Source organism: Carlito syrichta, unplaced genomic scaffold, assembly GCF_000164805.1.
Source record: "Carlito syrichta isolate Samal-C Ts95f unplaced genomic scaffold, Tarsius_syrichta-2.0.1 Scaffold314839, whole genome shotgun sequence".
In the NCBI taxonomy this organism is placed as follows: Eukaryota; Metazoa; Chordata; class Mammalia; order Primates; family Tarsiidae; genus Carlito; species Carlito syrichta.
This window is the reverse complement of record NW_007258935.1, coordinates 31,238-54,563: the sequence shown is the minus strand read 5'-3', so window position 1 is coordinate 54,563 and position 23,326 is coordinate 31,238. Positions and strand designations below refer to the sequence as shown.

Here is a 23,326-nt window from a genome sequence, read left to right as displayed (position 1 = left end):
GGTGGCCGGGAGCGGCCACTGCACTCCAGTCTGGGTGACTGAGTGAGACTCCAACTCAGAAAAAAAAGTAAAGAAAAGAAGAAATTGGTTGAGGTGGAAGGATCGCCGGAGCCCAGCAGGTCGAGGCTGCGGTGGCCGGGAACGGCCACTGCATTCCAGTCTGGGTGACAGAGTGAGACTCCAACTCAAGAAAAAAAAAAGAAAAGAAAAGAAGGAATTAAAACAGGATTTCTTTACTGCTGCTTAGGATAAAACCAATGTCTAGGATGCAGCATACGTGCACTCAGGGTAGGTTTTGCTAATGCAAAAACAGAGACAGATTTTAAAAAAGAGACTCCGTCCTCTCACGGAGTAAATAGCAAAAGCACCACTATCTACTCCAGTACCTGCAGCCCCAAAGCAGGACAGTGGGCCTCCTGCTCTGAACAAGAGGTGGGGGCCGGGGAGTAGACGTGGGTGGCCCAGCAAGGACATAGGCAGACACCCAGAGGGCAGGACACACCCACCAGTGCCAGTCACGTTGACTGGGCACCACCTAGGACGGGCTCACCTGCTCAGGCACCTGTTACTTTTCCCCACACCATGGCCTGTGGGACTATTGCTATGTATCAGGGCCTGTGTCTCAACCCAGGCATAAGACAGCATCCACCTTTGTATCTGGCCCTGCCTGAGTTGAAAAGACTCTGTGTTCACATTGCAGGGCTGGCCCAGCCACTCAGCTCCCACCCTTGTCGGGCCCATTCCCAGTGGAGGGAGCTGCGGCCAGGACAGCAAGGGAGTGGGGGGAGCCCGGGACATACAGCCCCCGCCACAGAGGGCAGGACATGTCACTGTCTGGGTGCATCAAGGGACCAGGCAGGGAATGGTCAGGCAGGCAGAAGCATTCTAGACATGTTAGTGGTGTTAGGACATGCCAGGCCGGACACTGGTCAGCAGTTATCTCTTACCACTGAAATTTATCAAGTGAGTGTAGAAGAATGACTCTCGATGAAATTTTTCTATGTCCAATATGGTGGGCCCCTCAAGGCTACTTCTCAGGGTTTTCTTGGAACCACTTTTGTCTGCAATGAGGGACTCTAGCATGGTTCTCACCATGTAAAGCTGGATTATCCAAGGAAACATTTGTAGGGGAGAAAATATACACGGTATATTAGTTACACCAGCTCAGAGGAGCCCCAAGAAAAGGACTGCTCCACCACATCTGCGCCACGCCGGGAGCTCCCACGGCTATGGCACCAACCTGCTGCCACCGGGGAAGAACAGCTTGTGGTGGAGCAGTTCACCTCTGTGCCCTAAACTCCAACAAGAAGAACAAACGATGGCTTACCACCAAAGGCTAACAGAGGCGGGTAGGCGTACGACTGCCTGAGAAATGCGTTTACCACATGCAAGAGCCTTTCCATGCCCAGAGACTTGAGCTGCCGGAGCAGCTCGGCAGAGCTCAAGGACTCGGCCATGGTGCGCACCAGGTAGAGCTAGACACAGACAGGGAGGGAGAGGTAGGAGAGAGACGTTAGTCACATGACACACATGCCCCTGGCAGGGGACACAGGGACACATGCGTGGGCAGAGGTGGGGAGGAGGCTGTCCTCCGTGGAGAGGTCAGAGCCTTGCTCCAAGCTTTCCTAGAGAGCCAACACCAGGTTTTGCTGGAGACATTATAGAAGACTGGTAGGAGAGATTAGAAAGCCCTCCCACAGAGAGATGGAGAAAGGCCAAGTCCCAGGACAGGCAGAGGGGCTGGGGGAAGTACAGAAAGAGTTGCAAGCATCAGGACAGAGAACAGTGGTGGCAACTTAGGACTACGACACACGAAAGCAATGCTGTGCAATTTCCCAACTTTCCATCTTTAGGAAGACCATTTGTAGACCCACCAAAGACCCACCATAAAAGTTAGAAGCATACATTTAAATGCCCACCAAGAAGCCAGGCACGGTGGTTCATGCCTATAATCCCAGCATTTTGGGAAGCTGAGGTGAGAGAACTGCCTGAGCCCACGGGTTCAAGACCAGCCTGGACAACTTGGCGAGACCTCATCTCTACGATAAATCAAAAAACTAGCCAGGCATGGTGGTGCATGCCTGGCATCCCAGCTACTTGGAAGGCTAAGGCAGAAGGATTGCCTGAGCCCAGCAAGTTGAGGCTGTGGTGGCTGTGAGCGTGCTACTTACTGTACTCCAGCCTGAGCAACAGAGTGAGACTCTGACTCCAAAAATTAAAAAAATAAATGCCCACCAAGAAACACAGTACCAATATACATATATAGACTTTCACCTGCATTTTTAGGACAGGAGTTGGACTCAGATTCACTTCTTGGTAAAAGGGAATGAATCAGAGTTACAACTGTCTCAGCTGATGTTCCAGGTTCACTGGGGTTGGGAGTTGGGGGGCTGAAGAGCTGCAGGGGATACTTTATTTGCCTGAGCAGACAGCAGTGACATCATTTCACTCCCGGCCTCGCAGTCCCACCTGCCCTAGCTCAGAGTGGCCCATCCCAGGAATGAGAGACGGAGGGGCAGGGGGCGAGAACCTGTGTGCTAGAGGGTCCCACGGCGCGCCGTGGCACTTTAATGTCGAAGCCGCTCTTGGGGTCCTTCTCACCCCGCAGTGCTGGGTCATTGAAGGGCTCATGCCCTGTCTCCCAGTCACACACGGTCTTCCTGATGGCCTGCAGGACACTGAACGGCACCAGGTTATCAGCGATACCCAGAGGGGACTGTCACAGTCACAGTGTCCCCTCACCTAAGTAACAGGCTCTTGTGACAGCCAACACACAAACTCCTCTGGGAGCAGCAGAGAGATGTGGGAATGGACCCATTCAACAGGAAATTACACGTTAGATTATCTTCTTAAGAATGCGACTAGTCCCAGAAGACTCACTGAGCTGCAGTTTGCATCACTTAGCCAGGAAGTGTTCTTCTTTCCTGGACACACTGTGACAGGCAGCCCTGGTCATGTGAGAGCAGGGAGAGGGTAGAACCCAACCCACTCAGGCCACAGCTGGCTCCACTGCAGGCAGCCAGGGACGCGAGGTCACCCACATAACCAGGAACACTGGGCATGTGCCTCAAACATTTGGAATGTGACCCCATCAGCAACAGGACTCCGTGGTCACCACGCGTGGGCCAGAGGCACCACAAGCCTACCCTGTTACCTTGTGGGGAAAGTTCTGGCTGAAACTCGAGAAACTCTCAGAACTCACTACACATTCCACGAGCTTTGTGTTGGGGTTTCTTAATTGTGAGCACTTTCTACATCTGGTGTTCCTTAAGAGAATTCTGTCTGTAAAGACCACCCCTCCACTGTCACCTCAGGCACACCTATCTCAACACAGTCCAGAATGCACAGTGAGACGCTCGTGAGGCAGGACTTGCCAGACAGCAGGCAAAACTCAGAAAGGAAACCCACAATTGAGCCCTCAAGTGACAAGTTAAACTGCAAGCATTGCAATATACACCTTAATGCTTAAAATCATACCATGTTGGGTGACAAACATAACTACAAAGCCAGAAAATAAAGTCCACCCATTTGTGAACCCGAGAACTTCAAGTCACATGGTGTCTTCGAAAGACAACTTTACCTAAAAGGATCAACATTGGGGAAAACAAGCTCCAGCTGGCTTCTGGATTTCAGCAACATTGCTGCCACTTTTGGCAGAGTCACAGGAGAGGGCAGAAGAATAGAAGTAGAATTGCTGAAGTTGACCTGCTGTGAGGGGGGTGGAGTATGAGCCACATGTCCCCACTGGGGACCAGAGTCGTTGGCAGGTTTCCTGTCTCCAGCCTCCTTAGATGCCTGCCGCTGACTTGCCATTGTGGTTGTCCAGATTAGTCCAGATTAGACCTTCGGCATTGCAGTTAGAGGGGACTACTGGAAGAAAGGGCATCTGGGGTATTGAGCCTATTTATAAAAATGTAACACTGATTTTAACCCAAGGACCTCTAGACACAGTGGGCCCAGGTGTGTGTGGAAAGCTGACCTCTGGATGACGTTCTTCTTTTTCTTGATGGCCTGTCGCAGGGGCTCCCTGAGGGTCACCTGGGAGAAGTCCTGCAGTGCGGCGTAGACGGTGTGCCGGATGGCATGGTTGAACACACTCTCCATCCTGCCCATTAGCACCTGCAGGCCTTTGATCATGGCAATCACCTGCAGGAGACATGGGACAGCCCTTTTCAGGGGCAGCGCTGAGCTTCATCTGCCTGGCACCCCAAGGCCTCCCCTCTTCACCCAGGACACATCTTCTGGGCCTGCCCCCTAGAGCAGCCAGAGGTCATGGTTACTATGTATGGGTCTGACCCTCACTCAGGCCAGAAACACCTGGAGGGTAGCGGCACATTCGATGATAAACACTTGCATCCACACTGGCACACTCTCCTGTGGCGAAACTCAAGTGGAAAAGAGGAAAAAGACTCAGGAAAGCAAATATGTTATTAACTAGAAAAGAGAAAGGAAGTTATGAGGTTTGTAGCCCAAATCCCACTTATTAAGCAGTAATGGCAGCTGAATTAATACACATGGAAAAAGCCTGGAAGATTTTGTTAGAGCATAGCTACATGAGGCCAGGCATAGTCGCTAATGCCTGTAATCCCAGCAATTTGGGAGGCGGAAGTGAGAGGACTGCCTGAGTCCATGGGCTCAAACCTACCCTGGCCAACATGGCAAGACCTCGTCTCTACAATAAATCAAAAAAATAGCTGGGTGTGGTGATGCACACCTGTAGTTCCAGCTACTTGTAAGGCTGAAGCAGAAGGATCGCCTGACTCCAGCAGGTTGAGGCTGTAGTAGCTGTGAGCATGCCACTGCACTCTAGCCTGGGCGACAGAGTAAGATTCCAACTAGAAAAAATTAAAAAAAAAAAAGAACATAGCTACATGACAGCTTTCAAAGGAGTTGTTGTGACAGACAGAAAAATGATGCCAATGGCTGATTATTTTCCTGTTTCTAGCAGTAACTGCATCAATTACACTGAACTTTTATTATTTTTGGAGTAAACAACTGAAGGGCATGAACCAAACATGACCATTACAATTCTGTGAGTTTTCTTGCTGCTTCTGCAGTTTACAAGTTTCTACAGCCAACTTCACTGTGGTTGTGAGACGTGGAAATCTCTCTGAAAGCATGCAAGTGGGGCAAGGTGAATTTTTCACAAACACACAGGAACTTGAAGCAAGATACTCAATAGCACCAATAAAGCATAATTCAGTGTCACATTTTCTTTTTTTACTTTTTATAGGTCTCATTATGTTGCCCAGGTTGGTCTTGAACTCTTAGCCTCAGGCAATTCTTCTACCTGGGCTTCCCAAAGTGCTGGGATTATAGGCATAAGTCATTGCACCCAGTCCAGTGGCATATTTTCTAAAACATACTCTGGGTTAGGTGTGGTGGTTCACACCTGTAATCCCAGCACTTTGGGAGGTTGAGACAGGAGGACTGCTTGAGTCAGGAGTTTGAGACCAGCCTAGGCAACATAGTGAGACCTTATCTCAACAACAGAAATTTTAAAAATTAGCCAGGTGTGTGGCACATACCTGTAGTCCCAGCTACTAGGGAGGCTAAGGTGGAAGGATCAAGACTGTGGTAGCTCTGATCATGTACTCTAGCCTAGACAACAGAGTAAGACCCCCAACCCCAAAAATAAATAAAAACAAAAAATGATTCTGTACATAAAATTAATAAGTTTGAGAAAATATTAAAATCCCTCTTTAGCATCCCAAAATGGTTTATCAGTCCACAGAAATAAAGTTTTTTATTTTGAAGTTTTTTACGAACTCAAAACTAAGGCAGCATCTTCTTAAAGCCGTCCTATGAAACCCGGTGGTTTGAAGCTTACTCAGCAAGAACGCAGTGTGTGTCTCCAAGACCCCATAGGGCCCTCTCTGGCATTCCTGCTTCGTCTACACACTTTGTGTTCTCATTGCGGTTGCTCTGGTGCTAGGCTGCTCACAGGTTGAGGTTTCTTGTGAGATAACAGGAAATGTTCTAAAGTAGATGTGACTGTATGCATCCATTGTGAATATATCAAAGAAACTTTTTTTATTTTTTTGAGTTGGAGTCTCACTCTGCTGCCCAGACTGGAGTGCAGTGGCCGCTCCCGGCCACCGCAGCCTTGACCTGCTGGGCTCTGGCAATCCTTCCGCCTCAGCCTTCCGAGTAGCTGGAACTACAGGCACGCGCTACCAAGCCCAGCTAATTTTTTTGATTTATTGTAGAGACGAGGTCTCGCCAAGTTGTCCGGGCTGGTCTCGAACTGTCAGGTTCAGGCAATCCACTCACCTCAAAATGCTGGGATTACAGGCTGAGCCACTGAGCCCAACTCAAATATACTTAAAATGGGTGTGATGAGAATTTATTATGAAAAACTTTACTAAACTGAGATGAGAATTTATTATGAAAAACTTTATGCCAAAAAAGGTAGACAATTTAGATAAATTCCTTGAAAATACAACCAAAACCCATACAACAAAAAATAGAAAAATCTAAATATTCCTCTATATATAGTGAAGAAACTAAATGTTTCAAAAAAATCCCATAAAAGGAAGGTTTCACCAGTAGATGCCAGTAAACATTTAAGGAAGACATAATGCAAGACTTACCAAATCCTCCCAGATGTTAGAAAAGAAGGGTGTATTCCATGAGTAAGTTTATGAAGCAGGCATCCAAGAAATTAGAATTAAAGTTTATTAAAAAGTAACATCACCTCTCTAGAGGGGTGAGCTAAGCACAGGGACCTCCTTCCCCAAAGTACACTATAGTAAGCAGGGAGGTGACTATACAATAAAGAAACCTGGCGGACACGGCCTAAGCACAGGAGATCAAGGCTGTGGTGAGTCGTGAGTGTGCCACTGCACTCCAGCCTGGGCAACAGAGTGAGATTCCAGCTCAAATGAATGAAACAAAAATAAATACCAGTGACAGACATTTAGAAAAATTTAAAAATATACCGCCCGTAATATCTAATACCAAGAAATAAAGGTAACAAAAAAGAATCAAAGATTTCTACACAGATTATAAAAGAGAAATTAAAGGGAATCTGAACAAATGAAGGGATATACCACACTCAAAAAAAAAAAAAAAAAAAGACTCAAGATGAAATATGGTGACTCTAGTTACCATTAATTGATTGTACATTTCAAAATGGCTGGAAGAGAATGATTCAAATACTCCTAGACGTAAAGAAAAGATAAATGTTTAAGGTAATGGTATTCCAGTCACCCTGATTTGATTATATGAATGTAACAAATGATCACATGTACTCCAAAAAATATGAACATCTAATATATATCAATTTTTAAAAAGACAATGCGATTATTTCTTGATATCTGCAGGAATTGGTTCCAGGGTCCACTGGGGATACCCAAATCCACAGATGCTCAAGTCTCTTATATAAGATGGCACAGTATTTGCATACAATCCATACATATGCTCTTGTATACTTTATATAATCTCTAGATTACTTATAATCCCAAACACAAAGTAAATGCTATATAAATAGTTGTTATACTGTATTGGTTTTTTATTTGTGCTTTTTAAACTGTTGTATTGTTATTTTTTGCTTTCTTTCTCTCCTTTTTTTTTAAAAAATATTTTCATCTTGGGTTTGCACCCAAGGATGCAGAGAGACAACTGTATTAGAAGTTTGTCAGGTCTCCCTATCATAATCTATAGGTTTATTCATATCCCAATAAAAACAATTCCAACAGGTTTCACTGTGGGATATGAAAACTGGATTCTAAAATGTGTATGAAAATACAAAGAGCAAGAATAGCCAAAGGATTCTTAAAGAAGCCAGAAGCTGTACATTCTCAGGCATGGTAGCTAAAACTAGAGTAGAGTTGGGACAAGGAAAGACAAACTGACCATTGAGTTAGAACAGAGCAGAACCACCCCCCTCCCATCGCTATTTGACCCATGGTGGCAAGGGGGGTGGGGGCAGAAATGTTTCTAAAACTAACTTCAGGCAGGGTATAATGGCCCACACCTGTAACCCCAGCATTTAGGGAGGCCCAGGAGGGAGGATTGCTTAAGACCAGGAGTTTGAGACCAGCCAGGGCAACAAGTGAGACCTTGTCTCTACAAAAATTAAAAAAAAAAAACTTATCTGGGTATGGCAGCCTGCAATTTCAGCTACTCAAGAGCTGAAGCAGGAGGATCACTTGAGCCCAGGAGACTGAGCCTGCATGTAGTAAACTACAATCACATCACCACTGCAGCCTGGGTGATGGAGGGAGACCCCATCTTTTAAACAAACAAACAAACAGAAAAACAAGCTTCAGATGAATTTCAGAGCTCAGTGTGAAAGGCAAAATAGCAAAATATCCCCAGAAGGCAGTGTAGGACAAAACCTCCATGACCTGAGAGAATACAAAGATTTCTTAAACAAGACAGGAAAAGTACAGCCATAAGAGAAAATAAGTTGATTGACATTGGAAATAAGAGCTTCTGTCCGTCACTAGGCTCACGAGGCGAATGCAGCACTGCAGGGAGCTGGTAGCAAATGCCCAGAGCTATGACAGCTCTGCTCAGACAGCGAGTGCTCCTTCCCCTCACGCCCCTGAACCTGCTCTCCATCCACAGACACCCTTGAAGAGTTGATGGTCTGCCCACCTGGGGTTGTCAGCGCAGATGCGGGCGCTGACCAGCATGTCTTCTCTACCTCATTTCACCTTGTCTGTCAGCTCTGACAGGTGCAGAGGGCTTCCCTACACACAGGCAGTGATGTAAAACAGGCAGTTTGCTCACGATTTTGCTTTTGCTTTTGAAAGAGAAAAGTGTGAGTCCAGAGCCGCAAATGGAAGAGCAAGCAGACAAAGGTCCTCACCTCCACCAGGGCGAACTTCTCCTCACTGGTATAGTTGTAGCGTGTGGCACGCTCATATTCTTCCGCATTGTCGGGGCAGTCCTTGTTGGAGTACTTGTCGGTGGGGTGCACCAGCTTCCACGAGTACTGTGTGGTCAGAAAGAGCAGAGACATTCCACACTGCAGGCCAAAGGCTTGGCTTCTGGTCTGATTCACACGACCATGGCCAGGACCCAAAGGTCTACCTTCTCACACCAGGCAAATGGCCCAATATTCAGTGCTGAGCATCTAAGACAACCCTAGGCATTTCATCACCACTTAAAAAAAGAACTTGCCCTTCAAATGATGGTGTATCTTCCAATGTGATCAGTATTCTCTGATAAAAATAAACCACAAAAGGAAAAATCTTTTATAATTTACATATATCCAAACCTTTATAGACACCAGAAACAATTTTACTAACATCCAACAAAAGATACTAATTGCTGCAGCACCAAAGAGAAAATGTTTTTCAAATGAGGGATAAAAAAAGAGGTTGATTAATGGATACAAATACATGGTTCGACAGAAGAAATAAGACCTAATACTCCCTAGATCAGTAGGGTGACTATCCTTTTCAATAATCTATTGTACACTTCAGGCCAAGCATGGGGGCTCATGCCTGTAATCCAAGCAATCTGGGAGGCCAAAAAACAGGATAGCTTGAGACCAGGAGTTCAAGACCAGCCTAGGCAACAGAGCGAGGCCTCATCTCTACAAACAAATACAAAAATTAGCTAGGTGACGATGTACAACCGTAATGTCAGGTACTTGGGAAGCTAGGTAGAAGTATCACCTGAACACAGGAGGTTGAGGCTGCGGTGAGCTGTGAGTGTACCACTGCACTCCAGGCTAGGCAAGAGAGTGAGACTGACTCAAAACATAAACAAATAAATAGTCGACTGTACATTTCAAAATAGCCAGAAGAAAACTCTAATGTTTCTGGCATCAAGAAGTGACAGATATTTAAGGTGATAACAGGCCAAGAGCACTGATTTGATCTTTACAAATTATATGAATGTATTAAATTACTACACAGCCTCCAAAACTGTGTACATCTAGTATGTATCAATAAAAATAAAAGTTTAAAAATCTGAATTAAGAAATGAAGACTACCATAATGGTATACATTTAACTTTGATACCTTTTAAAAGATGAGGCCCTTTATTTTTAACACATGTGAAAGAAATGTATCATAGAAGCTGGGCTTGATGGCTCAGCCTGTAATCCCATGCTTTGGGAGGCTAAGGTGAGTGGAATGCCTGAGCCCACAGGTTCAAGACCTGCCTGGGCAACTTGGCGAGACCTCATCTCTACAATAAATAAAAAAATTAGCCAGATGTGGTAGTGCGCGCCTGTAGTTCCAGCTACTTGGAAGGCTGAGGCGGAAGGATCGCCAGAGCCCAGCAGGTCGAGGCTGCGGTGGCCGGGAGCGGCCACTGCACTCCAGTCTGGGTGACAGAGTAAGACTCCAACTCAAAAAAAGAAATGTATCACAGAAACACTTATAATGATACACAGCCTTCCATTTAGGGCCAAAGATAAAAAGTCGATTCGTCCTTGACCCAAAGACCAATGTTAATGCAGAAAAAATATCAGGCCCGTGTAGTGATGCATTCAGCAAGAAAAGCCCTTCCAGCCAGCTGGGCAGCGGCTGCGTGTTCAGCTCCTGAAGTCCCACCGCCCACGCAGCACCCACCACTTCCATCACGTGCGCACTCCACTGCGACAGCAGCTGCAGGCCCTGCAGAGCCAGGTCAAACAGCTTGCGGTACTCGCCATCTGTCTTCTGGGCCTCCTGGCGGCCTGACCCAGTGACCACCTGGAGCACAGCAGGCACAGGCATCATGGGAAAAGCCACATAGTGTTTTCCCCCACCCATCCAACCCCATCCCTAGGAATTTCTTCCAAAGTCACACGGAAAAGTACAAAATAATGTGAGTGCAAGACCCTCCACCGCAGAAAAGTGGGGGCCCTGTTGTGCCCTAAAGCAGAGCACCACTGCCTGGGGGTCTCCAGGGCTCAGTGGTAGGAGATATGTACTTGGTGTTTCCTCTAAGCTAGTAAAAGAAAACACACAAATCTTGTGCCACTTGCTTATATCAAATAATGAACACACATTTAAAAGTGGTTGCCGGGCTTGGTGGCTCAGCCTGTAATCTCAGCGCTTCGGGAGGCCGAGGTGAGTGGACTGCCTGAGCCCGCGGGTTTGAGACCCGCCTGGGTAACTTGGCGAGACCTCATCTCTACAATAAATCAAAAATTAGCTGGGCATAGTAGCGCACGCCTGTAGTTCCAGCCACTTGGAAGCCTGAGGCGGAAGGATTGCTGGAGCCCAGCAGGTTGATGGTGCGGTGGCCGGGAGCAGCCACTGCAACTCCAGTCTGGGCGACAGAGTGAGACTCCAACTCAACAAAAAATTAAAAAATAAAAAATAAAAAAATAAAAGTGGTTACCCTACGAGGAGGAAGAAGCAAAGTGGTGGGGAAGACACGCTACCTCTTTGAATATACCTCTTTGTATAGATGGGACGTTGAAACCATGTAAATATTTTATATTATTAGGGCACAGAGTTAAATTAGAAAGAAAAAGCCCTAAAAGTCAAAAGTAAATGGAACAATGGATTGAGTGTATATGGAGTTCACATGATGACCTCTTAGAAAGGGACCACTCCAAGTGACTGTGAAACACCATGATATGACTTTACATCCCTCGTGTGACGATCTCCAAGACAAAATACTTGCAAAACAAACCCAAGACAACTTTGTCACTGTAATTAGTGGTGCTGGTATGGCTAGTTTAAGACTAGATTATGACATAAATCAAATTAAGCTGGCATAGATCAGAACCAGGATTTTTAGCATTCAAGAAAAAAAAGAACAAACCTGAAGTGGACTCACTTTAAAGTAATACTAAAAAACCGACGGACTTGTTACCTTAACTGATGTTAGGAAACCAATTCCAGCCACGTACTACATGCCAACATTTTTGTCAATAAGCATATGCAATGGTGGTGCTATAGATTATAATGGGGTTGGAAAGTTCCTGTCACCTAGTGATGTCTTAATAATCCTGCTTAGGCTAATGTGTAGTTGTGTCTTAGTTTTTAACAAAAAGTTAAAAAAAAAAAGCTTACAGAATAAGAGTGTAAAGAAAGCAAATGTTTTTGTACAGCTGTACAATGTGTTTATGTTTTAAGCTAAGTGTTACTACAAGAGTCAAAAGGGTTTTAAAAAAGTAAAAAGGTTTATAAAGTAAAAAGTTACAGTAAGTCAAACCACTGAAGGAAAAAGGTTTTAAAAATAAGTTCAATGTAGCCGAAGTGTGTGGTGTTTACAAAGTCTACAGTAGCGTGCAGTAATGTCCTAGGCCTTCAAACTCACCATACCTCACTGACTCACCAGAGCAACTTCCATCCCTGTGAGTGCCATTCACATCAGTGCTCTAAACAGGTGCACCTTCTAAACTTTTCTGCTGTATTTTTATTGTACCTTTTCTATGTTGAGAGATGTTCAAATACACAAAGACTTAACACTGTGTTACGACTGCCTACAGGGCTCAGTACAGTCAAATGGGCACAAGTGTATAACCTAGGAGCAACAGGCTACACTACACAGCGTAGGTGTATAGCAGGCCACGCCATCTAGGTTTGTGTGAGTCATCCTGTGATGGCTTTCATGAAGACAAAGTCGCCTGAGGACACATTTCTCAGAAATCCCTGCCGTTATGTCACGCGGGACTGTATTTGGTACTAAACTGCATCTTTTAAAGCAATTACATTTTTGGGGTGCAAAAAAATACAAGCAAGCATCAGGCACTCTCAGTCAAGCGGTTAGCTGTGGGCACACCTCGCTGTTGCTATAGCGGGCCAGCTCCGAGATGAAACGCATGTGGTCCTCGCGGATCTGGATCATTTGCTCACAGATGTTGTACTGAGGGCTACTGCTCGAAGACGTACACGTCCACCTGGGGAAGAAAGAGGCTGCGTCACCACACAGTGCCAGCACAGGCACAGCGGGGTGGCTGCGCAATCTGGCGTGGTGCTAGAGCCACACAAGATGGCGTCGACATTTTTAAAGCATTGTTTAAAAACAAAACAAAGAAGGACATGCTACAGAGATCACCTGAAAAGTCTAAAATATTTACTGTCTGGCCTTTACAGAAAAAGTTTGTTGAGCCCTGAGTTTGAGATGCAACTTCATTTGTCAAAATCATGGCTGACAGGGACAGGCTAGCCTGGCTGTACACAGCGCTTGCCAAGAGCCAACGAGACTTCCTGAGACTCAGTCAGCCACGCAGAAGCTACACCAGACAGCGCTGTGCATTTGCTGTCACTGGTCACTGTGAGCCACAGGTTCTTTCCAGCAGGGCTTGGCTAACTTTCTAGTAAACGTTTTAGGATTTGTGGGTCACCCTGTCTCCATCACATAGTCATTCTCTTCTTTTTTAAAGTCAATCTTTCAAAATCAGAAAGAGTCTGGGAGCAGTGGCTCACATCTGTAATCCCAGCACTTTGGGAGGCTGAGACAGGAGGAATGCTAGAGCCCAGGAGTTCGAGACCTTTTCTCTACAAAAGAATTAAAAAATTAGCCAGACATGGTGAAGTGAACCTGTGGCCCCAGCTACTCGGGCAGTTGAGGTGGAAGAATCACCTGAGCTCGAGAGGTGGAAGCTGCGGTGAGCTGTGACCATGTCACTGCACTCCATTCTGGGCGACAGAGAGAGACCCTGACTCAAAATAAATAAAATAAATAAATAAATAAAAAAATTAAAATGGAAAGACTGTTCTCAGCTCTAGGGACCTTAAAAACTCAGGCCTGGGCTGCGTTGGCCCTCACGTAACCATTTTGTAAACTCTGCTAACACACATGCAGACATCCCACCCTCAACCAGGACTGCATAGCACTGGGTTCAGAGCATTTTTTTACACTTCAATATAATCAAGCAGCACTGTTCAATAGAAGTGCTGCCTGATAGGGTGGGCACTGACTGTGGAACACTGAAATGCAGCTGTTCTACCAAGGAAATTAAAATTTTAATTTTATTTTTCAGTGAATTTAAATGTAAATAGCTGTATGTGGCAAGAGATACCAAAATGGACATTCACTTCTGGACTGTTGAGAATGTCTAGATAAACAAGCAGGGTGTTCTCAGTGCAGTGAGGACACTGCAGGAAGATCTAGCTGGGTAGCTTTTCTCTCCTCCTACCGAGACTTATTTTCCTCATAGTGGGCGCTGGTCTTGATGTATCGTGCCAGTTCTATTTGCATGTCCCCAAATAGCGGAACCACCTGGAGTTGCTGTATTTAAAGAACAAAAGAAAAACAGGGTCAGTATCATGTTCAGTTACCAAACACATAAGCACAAAGAACATGACTAATGCTAATAATTACTTGGGGTTGAAAACCCAGCGTGCACACAGAATGGAGTACAGTGACATGGTCACGGCTCACCGCAGCTTCAACCTCCTGGGTTCAGGTGATTCTTCACCTCAGCCACCCAAGTAGCTGGGGCTACAGGTGCACACCACCATGTCCAGTTAATTTTTTTTTTTTTTGTAGAGATAAGGTCTCTGCAAATCATTTACACCAAAAACTGTAAATAACTTCTGCATTTACTTGGACAAAATACAATTCAAAAATCAGCATACATAAAAACGATTCAAGTGTTAAAATTAACCTGTCATGTCGCTAGATTCACAGTCATTTAAAAAACCAACTGTACTTTAATAAACTAGCAACAATTAGAAAACAAAAATTTTAAGAGAAACAATTTGTAATAGCATCAAAAATAAAATAAAATATGCACAAATAAAGCTAACAAAAGATGTGCAAGACCTCTAAACAAAAGGACTACTCTCAAAATGCTAAAGGAAGTTCTCAATTAACAGAGAAATACATCATGTTCATGTACTAGAGGCTTAGTATTTTCAAAATGCCCATTCTCCCTAAATTGAGCTATATATTCAATGGAATCTCAATTAATATTCCAGGAGGAAAATGGTTATTTGAGGATTGTGTGCATAAATCAGCAAACTGGCTCTAAAATGAATTTCAAAAGCATGTTAACCTGTTACACAGCAATTAAGGCAGTGTGGCCCAGGGTCAGGGATGGAGACCGTCAGGTGGGACAGGGATCCTGGACAGAGCCACAGATAGATGCCTGACTTACAGCCCAAGCAACACTGCAGAGCAATGGGGGAGAAGATGGACTTGCTGTAAGTGGCCAGGGCCAGCAGGTTAGTCATACTGGGAGGAAACTGTAACTGTCAATCTCCACCTCACACCATACCCAGAAGCCAATTCCAAGGAGATGACACATCTAGAAAACAGTAAGCAGGATGCTTCTAGAAGCTAACACAGTAGAAAATTCTCCTAAGGCTGCTGCAAAGACTTCTTGAAGTGGATATTGATGAAAATATTGGACCCTGAACATTTATCAAAATGCTACAAGAAAGGGACTGGCAGTAGTGGAACACACAACATCAGTAAGGGTGCCTGATCCCAAAACGGGCAAAGTGAGGCCCAATGGGAAGCCCAAACTTCACCCGTACGACAACCACTTATGTACCTAATCGTGAATTGTACCCCATATCTTTAAAATCAAATCAAATAAATAAAAGATTGATATATTGGACTATCCTAAAATAAGAACTTCAGATCATCAAATGACACCATCAAGAAAGTGAAAAGGCAGCTTGAGATGGGGACAAAAAGAAAAGACTTTGACCCCAGGGTACAAAGTTTCCATTATGTAGGATGAGTATGTTCTGGAGATCTCATGCACAACATGGTGACTCTAGCTACAATATTGTATTGCATGCTTAAAATTTGCTGGAAAGAGTAGATCTTAAATATTCTCACCACAAAAAAAATGATAAGTGTGTGAGGTGATGAATGTGTTAATTAGCTTGATTGAATAATTTGTATATGCATACCCAAATATCGTGCTGCATGCCATAAACAAATTTTATTTGTCAGAAGTATCTTAATAAAGCTGGGGGGAAAGCGAAAAGGTGAGTGGCATAGGGGAGAATGCATGTATTTTAAAACACATGTACTCAACAAAGGATTCAGAAGACATAAAGAACCACAAACAGTATAGGAAAAAAGCAAAAAACCTGAAGTGGCATCTCACAAAAGAACATGCCAAATGATGATTACATGGAAAACCATCAGGAAAATGTCAACTAAACCACAATGAGACACAAGCCAATAAAATCACAATGACATAAATGTCCTTCAGGATGTCTCTCCTCCCCCAGAAAAGACAGTGTCAAGTGCCGGTGGGCTGCGTCCTGCTGGGGGGATGCAAATCGAGACAGTCGTGTTGAAGTCATCAGGCCGTAACTGCTAAAATCAGAAACAGATACGCCCTGTGAGTCTAGCCCCTCTCCTGGATAAACTCCAAGTTGGAGCAGCACTGCCTGTACCAGCTGAAAATGGAACACCTGGCTGCCTATCAACAACAAATAAACAAATAGGCCATGGTGCAGTATGAAACAGAATGCCCCAACACAGTGGACACCCAGGAGCCACTGTTACAGGCTCCTGCAGCAACGTACACAAAGGCAAGAGGCCAGGCGGAAACAGTCGGACGCACAGGAATACAGACCTTACCATTCCACATACTCAGGCAAACCAGTGTAGGGCAGAGGGGGAGAGCACGAGAACAACCCCCTCTGGGAGTGGGAGTAGGGCCACTCCCAGCCACTCCCGACTCGCTACCTCCTGACACAGACTGTGTTCACACAGGGGTTCACGTCCCAAAATTTCAAACTGCACACACATCAATGAAAACATTGATCTAAAGAAACCGGGTACAGTGGTTCATGCCTATAGTCCTAGCACTTTGGGAGGCTGAGGTGAGGAGACTGCCTGAGCCCGCGGGTTCAAGACCAGCTGGGTAACTTGGAGAGTCCTCATCCTCATCTCTGCAATAAATCAAAAATTAGCCAGGCATGGTGACACATACCTGTAGTTCTAGCTACTTGGAAGGCTGAGGTGGAAGGATCATCTGAGCCCAGCTAGTCAGGGTTGCGGTGGCTGTAAGCCTGGGTGACAGAATGAGGCTCCAACTCAAAAAAAAAAAAAGAAAGAAAGAAACATAACTCACCTTGAAGTACTTGTCAATTTTGGATAAGTTTATTCTTTTCTTGGCGTCTAGTTTATAGATGTTGCTGACACTCCCATCCATCAGGTACAGACCAAATCCCATGACCTGAAAAGACAAAACAGTACAACAGAGCGGACTTGCAAATTTAATTATCCATGAGGACTTACAAGTTACAGTTGACATGTCAAAATCACAAAGGTCTATTTTAGGCTGGTTGCCTGGTGCTTTGAGCACATTTTTTTCTCCTCAGTAAAATCATGTTACAAAGGGTGACTAGGCTTCAAGGCAAGTTGATCAAACCTGAAAAAGCAAATTTTCCACTGGCCTAACCTGAGCAGCAGGGCTATTCTAGAACGACACTGTCCAACACGTACCCACACACAGCTGTTTAGCTCCAGTATGTGCAGACAAGTGTTTAGCATGGCCCTGGCCACATGCGTGTCTCCAGGACTCCAACGTGCACATGGCCAGGGCTCCACACCAGCTAGGGCAGACACAGCCAGTCACCAAGGGCAATGCTGCTCTGGCCTCAGTGCACTCCTGCTCGGAGAGAGGTCTGGGGCTGGGCCGCCCAGCAGAGGGTCCCTAGGGCTGCCCTCACAGAGGTGGACAGCAAAACAAAGGGAACAGCACCTCTGCTTCCTCACCCTTCCCATTTGAAACAGGAGAGTAAAGAAGATGACAAACCAGCAAAAGTACGCTTCATTCACGGTGCCATGATGTGTCTCATTCCTAGGAATCACATCCCTCACCAGGGGAGACCCGTACAGCCTTGGTCAAAAGCAGCTCACTGCTGAAAGGATCCTTGACCCAGGACCTCTGGCCTACGGGTGCCTTGTCCCGGGATCAGCATGCAACTCGTGGGGCGACACACTCACTCCCAGGATGTGCAAGAGCCTGTAGTGGGGTTGCACGTGGGTGGGGTGCACTCCACACACCCGAAAGCAGGTGGACAAGGAAGAGATGGCAGGAGGATTCCAGATAAAGTGCAGCCCTGAACCAGAGCACCCATCTTCCCAGGGGGCCACAGCAGGCACCCCACACACGTACTTTGAGAAGCATGTGTTTCTCGCTGGGCGTCAAATACATCCTGTTCTCATAGTAATCCACGCACAGATTCACAATGTCTGCCAGGAGTTCCTCGTAGCCAGAAATCACTTCAAGCTGCTGCTGCAGAGACTGAAACAGAGCGAGAGGCCTGTGCCAGGGCCTGGTGGCAGCCCAGCCCTGCCCAACACAACACTTGGGACTTACCTGAGTGATCTTGTTGTGGTTGGCCAGGAACATGGACAGGTTCTGAGACTCCTGGATGGACTGTGGATCTGCCATTTTACGTAAAAACTGGGCAGCCCTTTGAAAGCAAAAAGAGCTCATCCCAAAATGCACCAACATGCTACGCTGACAGCAACAACAGCAACAGCTGGGAAGGTCAGGACTCCTCCCTTCTCACATTCGGTAGGAAATGTGCCTCCTGAAGGCTTGTGATGACTTCAGCCTCCTGGAGCCTTCAGCCCTGGCCTCCAGCTCAGTCTCCTGTCATCTGAGACGTGTCCTGCACTACTCTGGACAGCTCTGCAGCTGGGGGCCACAGCTGACAGGCTTCCTCCAGGGGCCCCTGCACACCGGCCTCACCTCTGTGTCAGTGGACGCGCACTTCATCTGGGGGCACGGACTCCTGTTCCCAAGTCTGAGAAGGGCACCACTCACTCTGTGACTCCCACAAGCCCTACGGTGAAAGTGGCCAGCACTACCCAGGTTCTCCACAGGGAGACCTCTGCTCTGCCACCAATGAGCAGCTACACAGTTTTACATGCACAGAAGGACCTGGTGATTTTTGACCAGACAAGAGTGTGAGGTGAGGTGGAGACTGGCACATCCAGAGCTGCTCCCAGGAAGGCCAATGGACGTCGACCACATTGGGATCTGTCTGTGCCTAGAACCTTTGGTTAAAGAAAAGTTCCCATGGCCAAGACCACCAGCCCATCCCAACATTCGCTTCCTCCCCCCTTCCTCAGGAACAAGCCCCATGTTTCCCTGGGCCGGTGCGTGCCCTGCCACCCTTGAGTTGGTTGCTGCCACGGGTCCGGCACCGCATGAGATGTAATGTGAACACCGGAAAGTACATGAAAGTAGACTTATGAGGAAGAAGGGAACCCTTCTTTTTTCCTTCCCCCCTGTTGACTGGAATGCAAAAATGATAGCTGGAACTCAAGCCAGCATCCTGTACAAGGCAACACATGATGCAGAGGGTGAGCCAACAGGAGCCCTGGGTCTGGATCCCCCATCAGTTGCAGACCGCTTCCAGGTGAGAGAGAAATAAACTGCCATCTTTTCAAGCCACTGTTACCTCTGTGGGTTTTTAAAAACTATACACAGTGAGACCTAATATTAACTAACAACATTCCCTGCCTCTTCAGACACATTCACTTTCCTGACGTGAGCAACAGCTGGGCAGAGGCTGCAGAGGCTAAGGAAAGGATCAAGGATTCTGTTTTCTGTTTGTCACAAGTCTCACATGGCCATGGTTCATGCTGGCATTTACACTCAGAAGAGGCTGTGCTGGTGGCTCACAGTGGGTGCAGGAAGGGGGTGGTGTGCGAGTGGGGCACTGGGAACCGACAGAGTCCCAAACAGCGGCCACAGGAAAAGGCAGCTGTCTGGCTGAGGTGCCCGGGCCCATACTGGAACCTGGGGACCTGGAGGTGGCAAAGATGCCGGGGAAGGAGCTACAGCAGGGTGCCCTGCCCCTGCCACAGAGCAACCCCATCTCCAGACTGCTCTACAGACAGGGCTCTGCCAAGAGGAAACAGCCACAGCTCCAAACACTGGAGACCACGGGTGCCTCTCACGTGTCCTGACATAGTAAAAAGGCTGAGAAGTCCACTTAAAACCACGCCACCAGTGCTACCAGGGCCCGCCCTCCTCTGAATGGCGAGACTCATAGAAAGGTCACCGACTGTGTCATCAGACACCTCCAGGCCTCCCCACCAGAAGGGGTTCCCAGGTTAGCTCAGAGATCTTCCTCCAGTTCCGAAGATCCGAGCTTCTGTGCAGAGCTGATTCCAGATGACACATGGAACACTGTGCTCACTTCACATGAATAAGGCTTACATTCCAGGTGACCTTGGCCAAACTCCACCCCCAACGCTCAAATCTTGGTTTGCTGCCTCATCTCATTGCAAATCGATTTTCATATAAAGACACTGCTGTAGGCTTTAAGATGCAACAAAATAGAGCACATTCCGATGCAAAGGAAAGTCTCTTCTAATTTTAGAGCTGAGAGTCCTTGCTTAACAGAGGGACAGACATTAGCACCTCACTGCAGCAAAACATGTCCTCAATAGCACCAGCACAAACTTAGTAAAGAGAGTTCAGTGGAAGGCAGCTTGCTTTGTCATCACCCCACAGTGCTGCCAGAGCACACCCAGCCAAGACCCCCTCTTCCTGTCCTCCTGTCAGCAACTTCAAGCCACTGTAAAGGAGAGTTGCCCCCAGGACCAGAAGCTCACTAGGACCCTGAGACACTCTGTGACAGTCCCAGCCCATATCTGCACACTGTGGCAATGATGCTCATGTGCCAGGAACCCACCAACAGGTGACCCATGGAGCACTAGAACCCCGACACCCCGGTATCCCCCTGCCAGGATGCTCCCTGAGCCAAACACCTGTGCTCTGAGCGGCCTGCATCTTGGCTTCCTGGAGGCCCTCCATGAACATCGGAGGAGGGCCAGTACATCCAGAGCCTGCCCTAGCTATGGAGAACCACCACGTGCACTTAATCTGCAGGCTCCCCTGTGCTTGAGTCTAGGAGCATGCGCTCCGCAGCCCTGGGACTGAACAGCGGCTGCGACCACCCTGGAGCAGTGGGCTCCATAAACAGCTGCCACGCCACATGCAAGGCATGCTGCTGGGCCTGCTGGCGGAGGGGTGTGGGGCCAGGTGCACCTCTTATACGCCGAGTGGTCGTTCTTCACGCTGCACTTCATGTTCTTCAGCTCGTCCAGCACAGCAAACATGTTGATGAACTTGCCCAGTGTGATCAGGTAGGCTTCCGACACGAAGTCCTTCCTTCTCTCAGCGTGGCACAGGCGCCTCACCTCCCCACAGAAGCGCTCAATGGCGTTCCTCTGCGGAGGACAAGGCAGACATGGTGGTCAGCAATGGGCCAATTCCACCACCCAGTCAAAAGCACATATCTGGATTCACTGTTTCTTGGTGAAAAAATATCCACCCACTGAGGCTGTAGGGCAAGTCTTTACAACTCAGGAAAAGCAACTTCACTCAGTAAAGCAATTCCCATATGCCTTTGCTCTGAGACAATCACTTATCTTGCACTTTACCAACTATGCCCCTAAAGTAAAAAAAAAAATTTGCTGATTATTCCGGCAAAGTTATTGAGCAAAATGATCCAGTAAAACATCCCCAAAACTGAGATGTTGGCTGGGTGCAGTGGCTGACATCTGTGATCCCAGTGACTCAGGAGAGAGAGGTGGGAGATCACAAGACACCAGGAGTTTGAGACCAGCTTGGGCAAGAGACTCCACCTCTATAAAGATTAAAATAAAATTAAAAAATTAGTCAGGCAGGGTGGCATACACCGGTGATACCAGCTACTCTGGAATCTGAGGCAGGAGGATAGTTGGAGCACAGGAGGTCGGGGCTGCAGTAAACTATGATCGCACTACCACAGTCTAATCTGGGTTAGATTGAGACCCAGTTGCTAAAAAAAAAAATTGATAAAAATAATTTTTAAAGAAATTTAGAGGTTATAATTTTCAGAGGTGAAAAGGGGGTTTTTCCTGTTGATGACTTTCAAGATAAAACAAAAATTCATCTCCTAGTCAGTTCCATAATGTCCCTTTGCTAAAGGAAACTGTAATAAAAACTCTTTAGACATTTCCAATGTACTTTTTTTTTTGGGTCAGAATCTCACTCTGTCACCCAGGCTGGAGTGCAATGGCACACTCACAGCAACCACAGCCTCAACATGCTGGGCTTAGGCGATCCTTCCACCTCAGCCTTCCAGGCAGCTGGAACTACCAGCTCTTGCCACCATGCCCAGATGAGGTCTCGCCAAGTTGCCCAGGCTGGTCTCAAAGCCCTGATCTCAGGCAAGTCTCTCACCTCCACCTCCCAAAGTGCTGTGATTCTAGGCTGAGTCACTGCACCCAGCTCCAATGTACTTCTTTAAAAGGCCAGTTGCCCGCGGGTTCGAGACCCGCCAGGGCAACTTGGCAAGACCTCATCTCTACAATTAACCAAAAAATTAGGCAGGTGTGGTAGCGTACAGCTATAGATCCAGTTACTTAGAAGGCTGAGGTGGAAGGATTGCTGGAGCCCAGCAGGTCGAGGCTGCGGTGGCCAGGAGAGGCCACTGCACTCCAGTCTGGGCGACAGAGTAAGACTCCAACTCAAAAACTAAATTAAAAAAATTTAAAAATTAAAAATAAAATAAAAGGCCAGTTGACTGGGCATAGTGGCTCAAGTTTGTAATCCCAGCACTTTGGGAGGTGGAGACGAGAGGAACGCCTGAGCTCAGGAGTTTGAGACCAGCCTAAGCAACACAGCAAGACCTCATCTCTACAAAAAAAAAAAAAAAAATTAGCCAGGCATGGTGGCACATACCTGTGGTTCCAGCTACTTGGAAGGATGAGGCAGAAGGATCACCTGAGCCCAGCAGGTAGAGGCTGCGATGGCCGTGAGTATGCCACTGCATTCCAGCCTGGGTGACAGAGTGAGATTCTGACTCAAAAAATAAAAAATTAAAAAAACAAAAAGAAAAGGCCAGCAAGTCCCACATAGCCACTTTTGCCTAACCACAGGGCAGGAAGGAGGCCAAGGCTAGGGCGAGGACAAGCAGGAATGGACAGTCAGGGTGAAGATGAACACAAGAAAATACCTGAAAAACCAGATGAATCAAAAGTACGAACTGGGAGGAAGTGAAAATGCTGCACTGGGACCTGACACAAAGCAGGCTCCACAAAGGAACAGGGGTGGGCTCTCAGACAGAGAAGGCACATGACAGCAGCAGCAGCACTGACTCTGGAAGAACAGCAGGGCTGGAGCCCGTCAAGGCTTCAGCAGCAGTGGGGCTACTTGAATCCCCAGCGTTCTGCAGTGAGGCTCGGGCAGCGGGCAGGAGGGCAGCCACCACCCTCCCGCATTAAACCCTGGTATTATGTTGCTATTTTACCTGGAAGTACATAAAATTCATCAGTTTCGTGACCTCAGGCTCAAGGACCTCCACGGTTTTCTCATAAATTTCCACTCTGTTAGGCTGCTCGTTACATTTCACCTGGAAATAAAGCCACAAGTATGACGTTGAGGTTTCACCAGCCAGACACAGCCGCCACCAGAGCTAGTGTTCCCGCGACC

The 23,326-nt window shown here is 46.9% G+C and overlaps 1 protein-coding gene across 11 annotated transcripts in view; it reads right to left on the bottom strand.

The window, feature by feature from the left end:
• The window catches only part of CYFIP1 (cytoplasmic FMR1 interacting protein 1), an 89,776-nt gene that overhangs the window by 41,406 nt on the left and 25,044 nt on the right, over positions 1-23,326 (bottom strand). For 8 of the 11 annotated variants that reach the window (XM_021705944.1, XM_008072073.2, XM_021705949.1 and 5 more), the window contains 12 exons: positions 23,145-23,246; positions 20,897-21,078; positions 18,206-18,302; positions 18,002-18,130; positions 16,952-17,056; positions 14,045-14,136; positions 12,685-12,802; positions 10,536-10,658; positions 8,819-8,944; positions 3,980-4,146; positions 2,531-2,678; positions 948-1,101 (listed from right to left, as the gene is read on the bottom strand). In XM_021705944.1, coding sequence (XP_021561619.1) covers positions 948-1,101; positions 2,531-2,678; positions 3,980-4,146; positions 8,819-8,944; positions 10,536-10,658; positions 12,685-12,802; positions 14,045-14,136; positions 16,952-17,056; positions 18,002-18,130; positions 18,206-18,302; positions 20,897-21,078; positions 23,145-23,246 — 1,543 coding nt within the window. Of the gene's footprint in view, positions 1-947; positions 1,102-1,327; positions 1,476-2,530; positions 2,679-3,979; positions 4,147-8,818; positions 8,945-10,535; positions 10,659-12,684; positions 12,803-14,044; positions 14,137-16,951; positions 17,057-18,001; positions 18,131-18,205; positions 18,303-20,896; positions 21,079-23,144; positions 23,247-23,326 lie in introns of all 11 variants that reach the window. The other 3 variants (XM_021705950.1, XM_021705945.1, XM_021705948.1) reach the window with 3 other exon arrangements.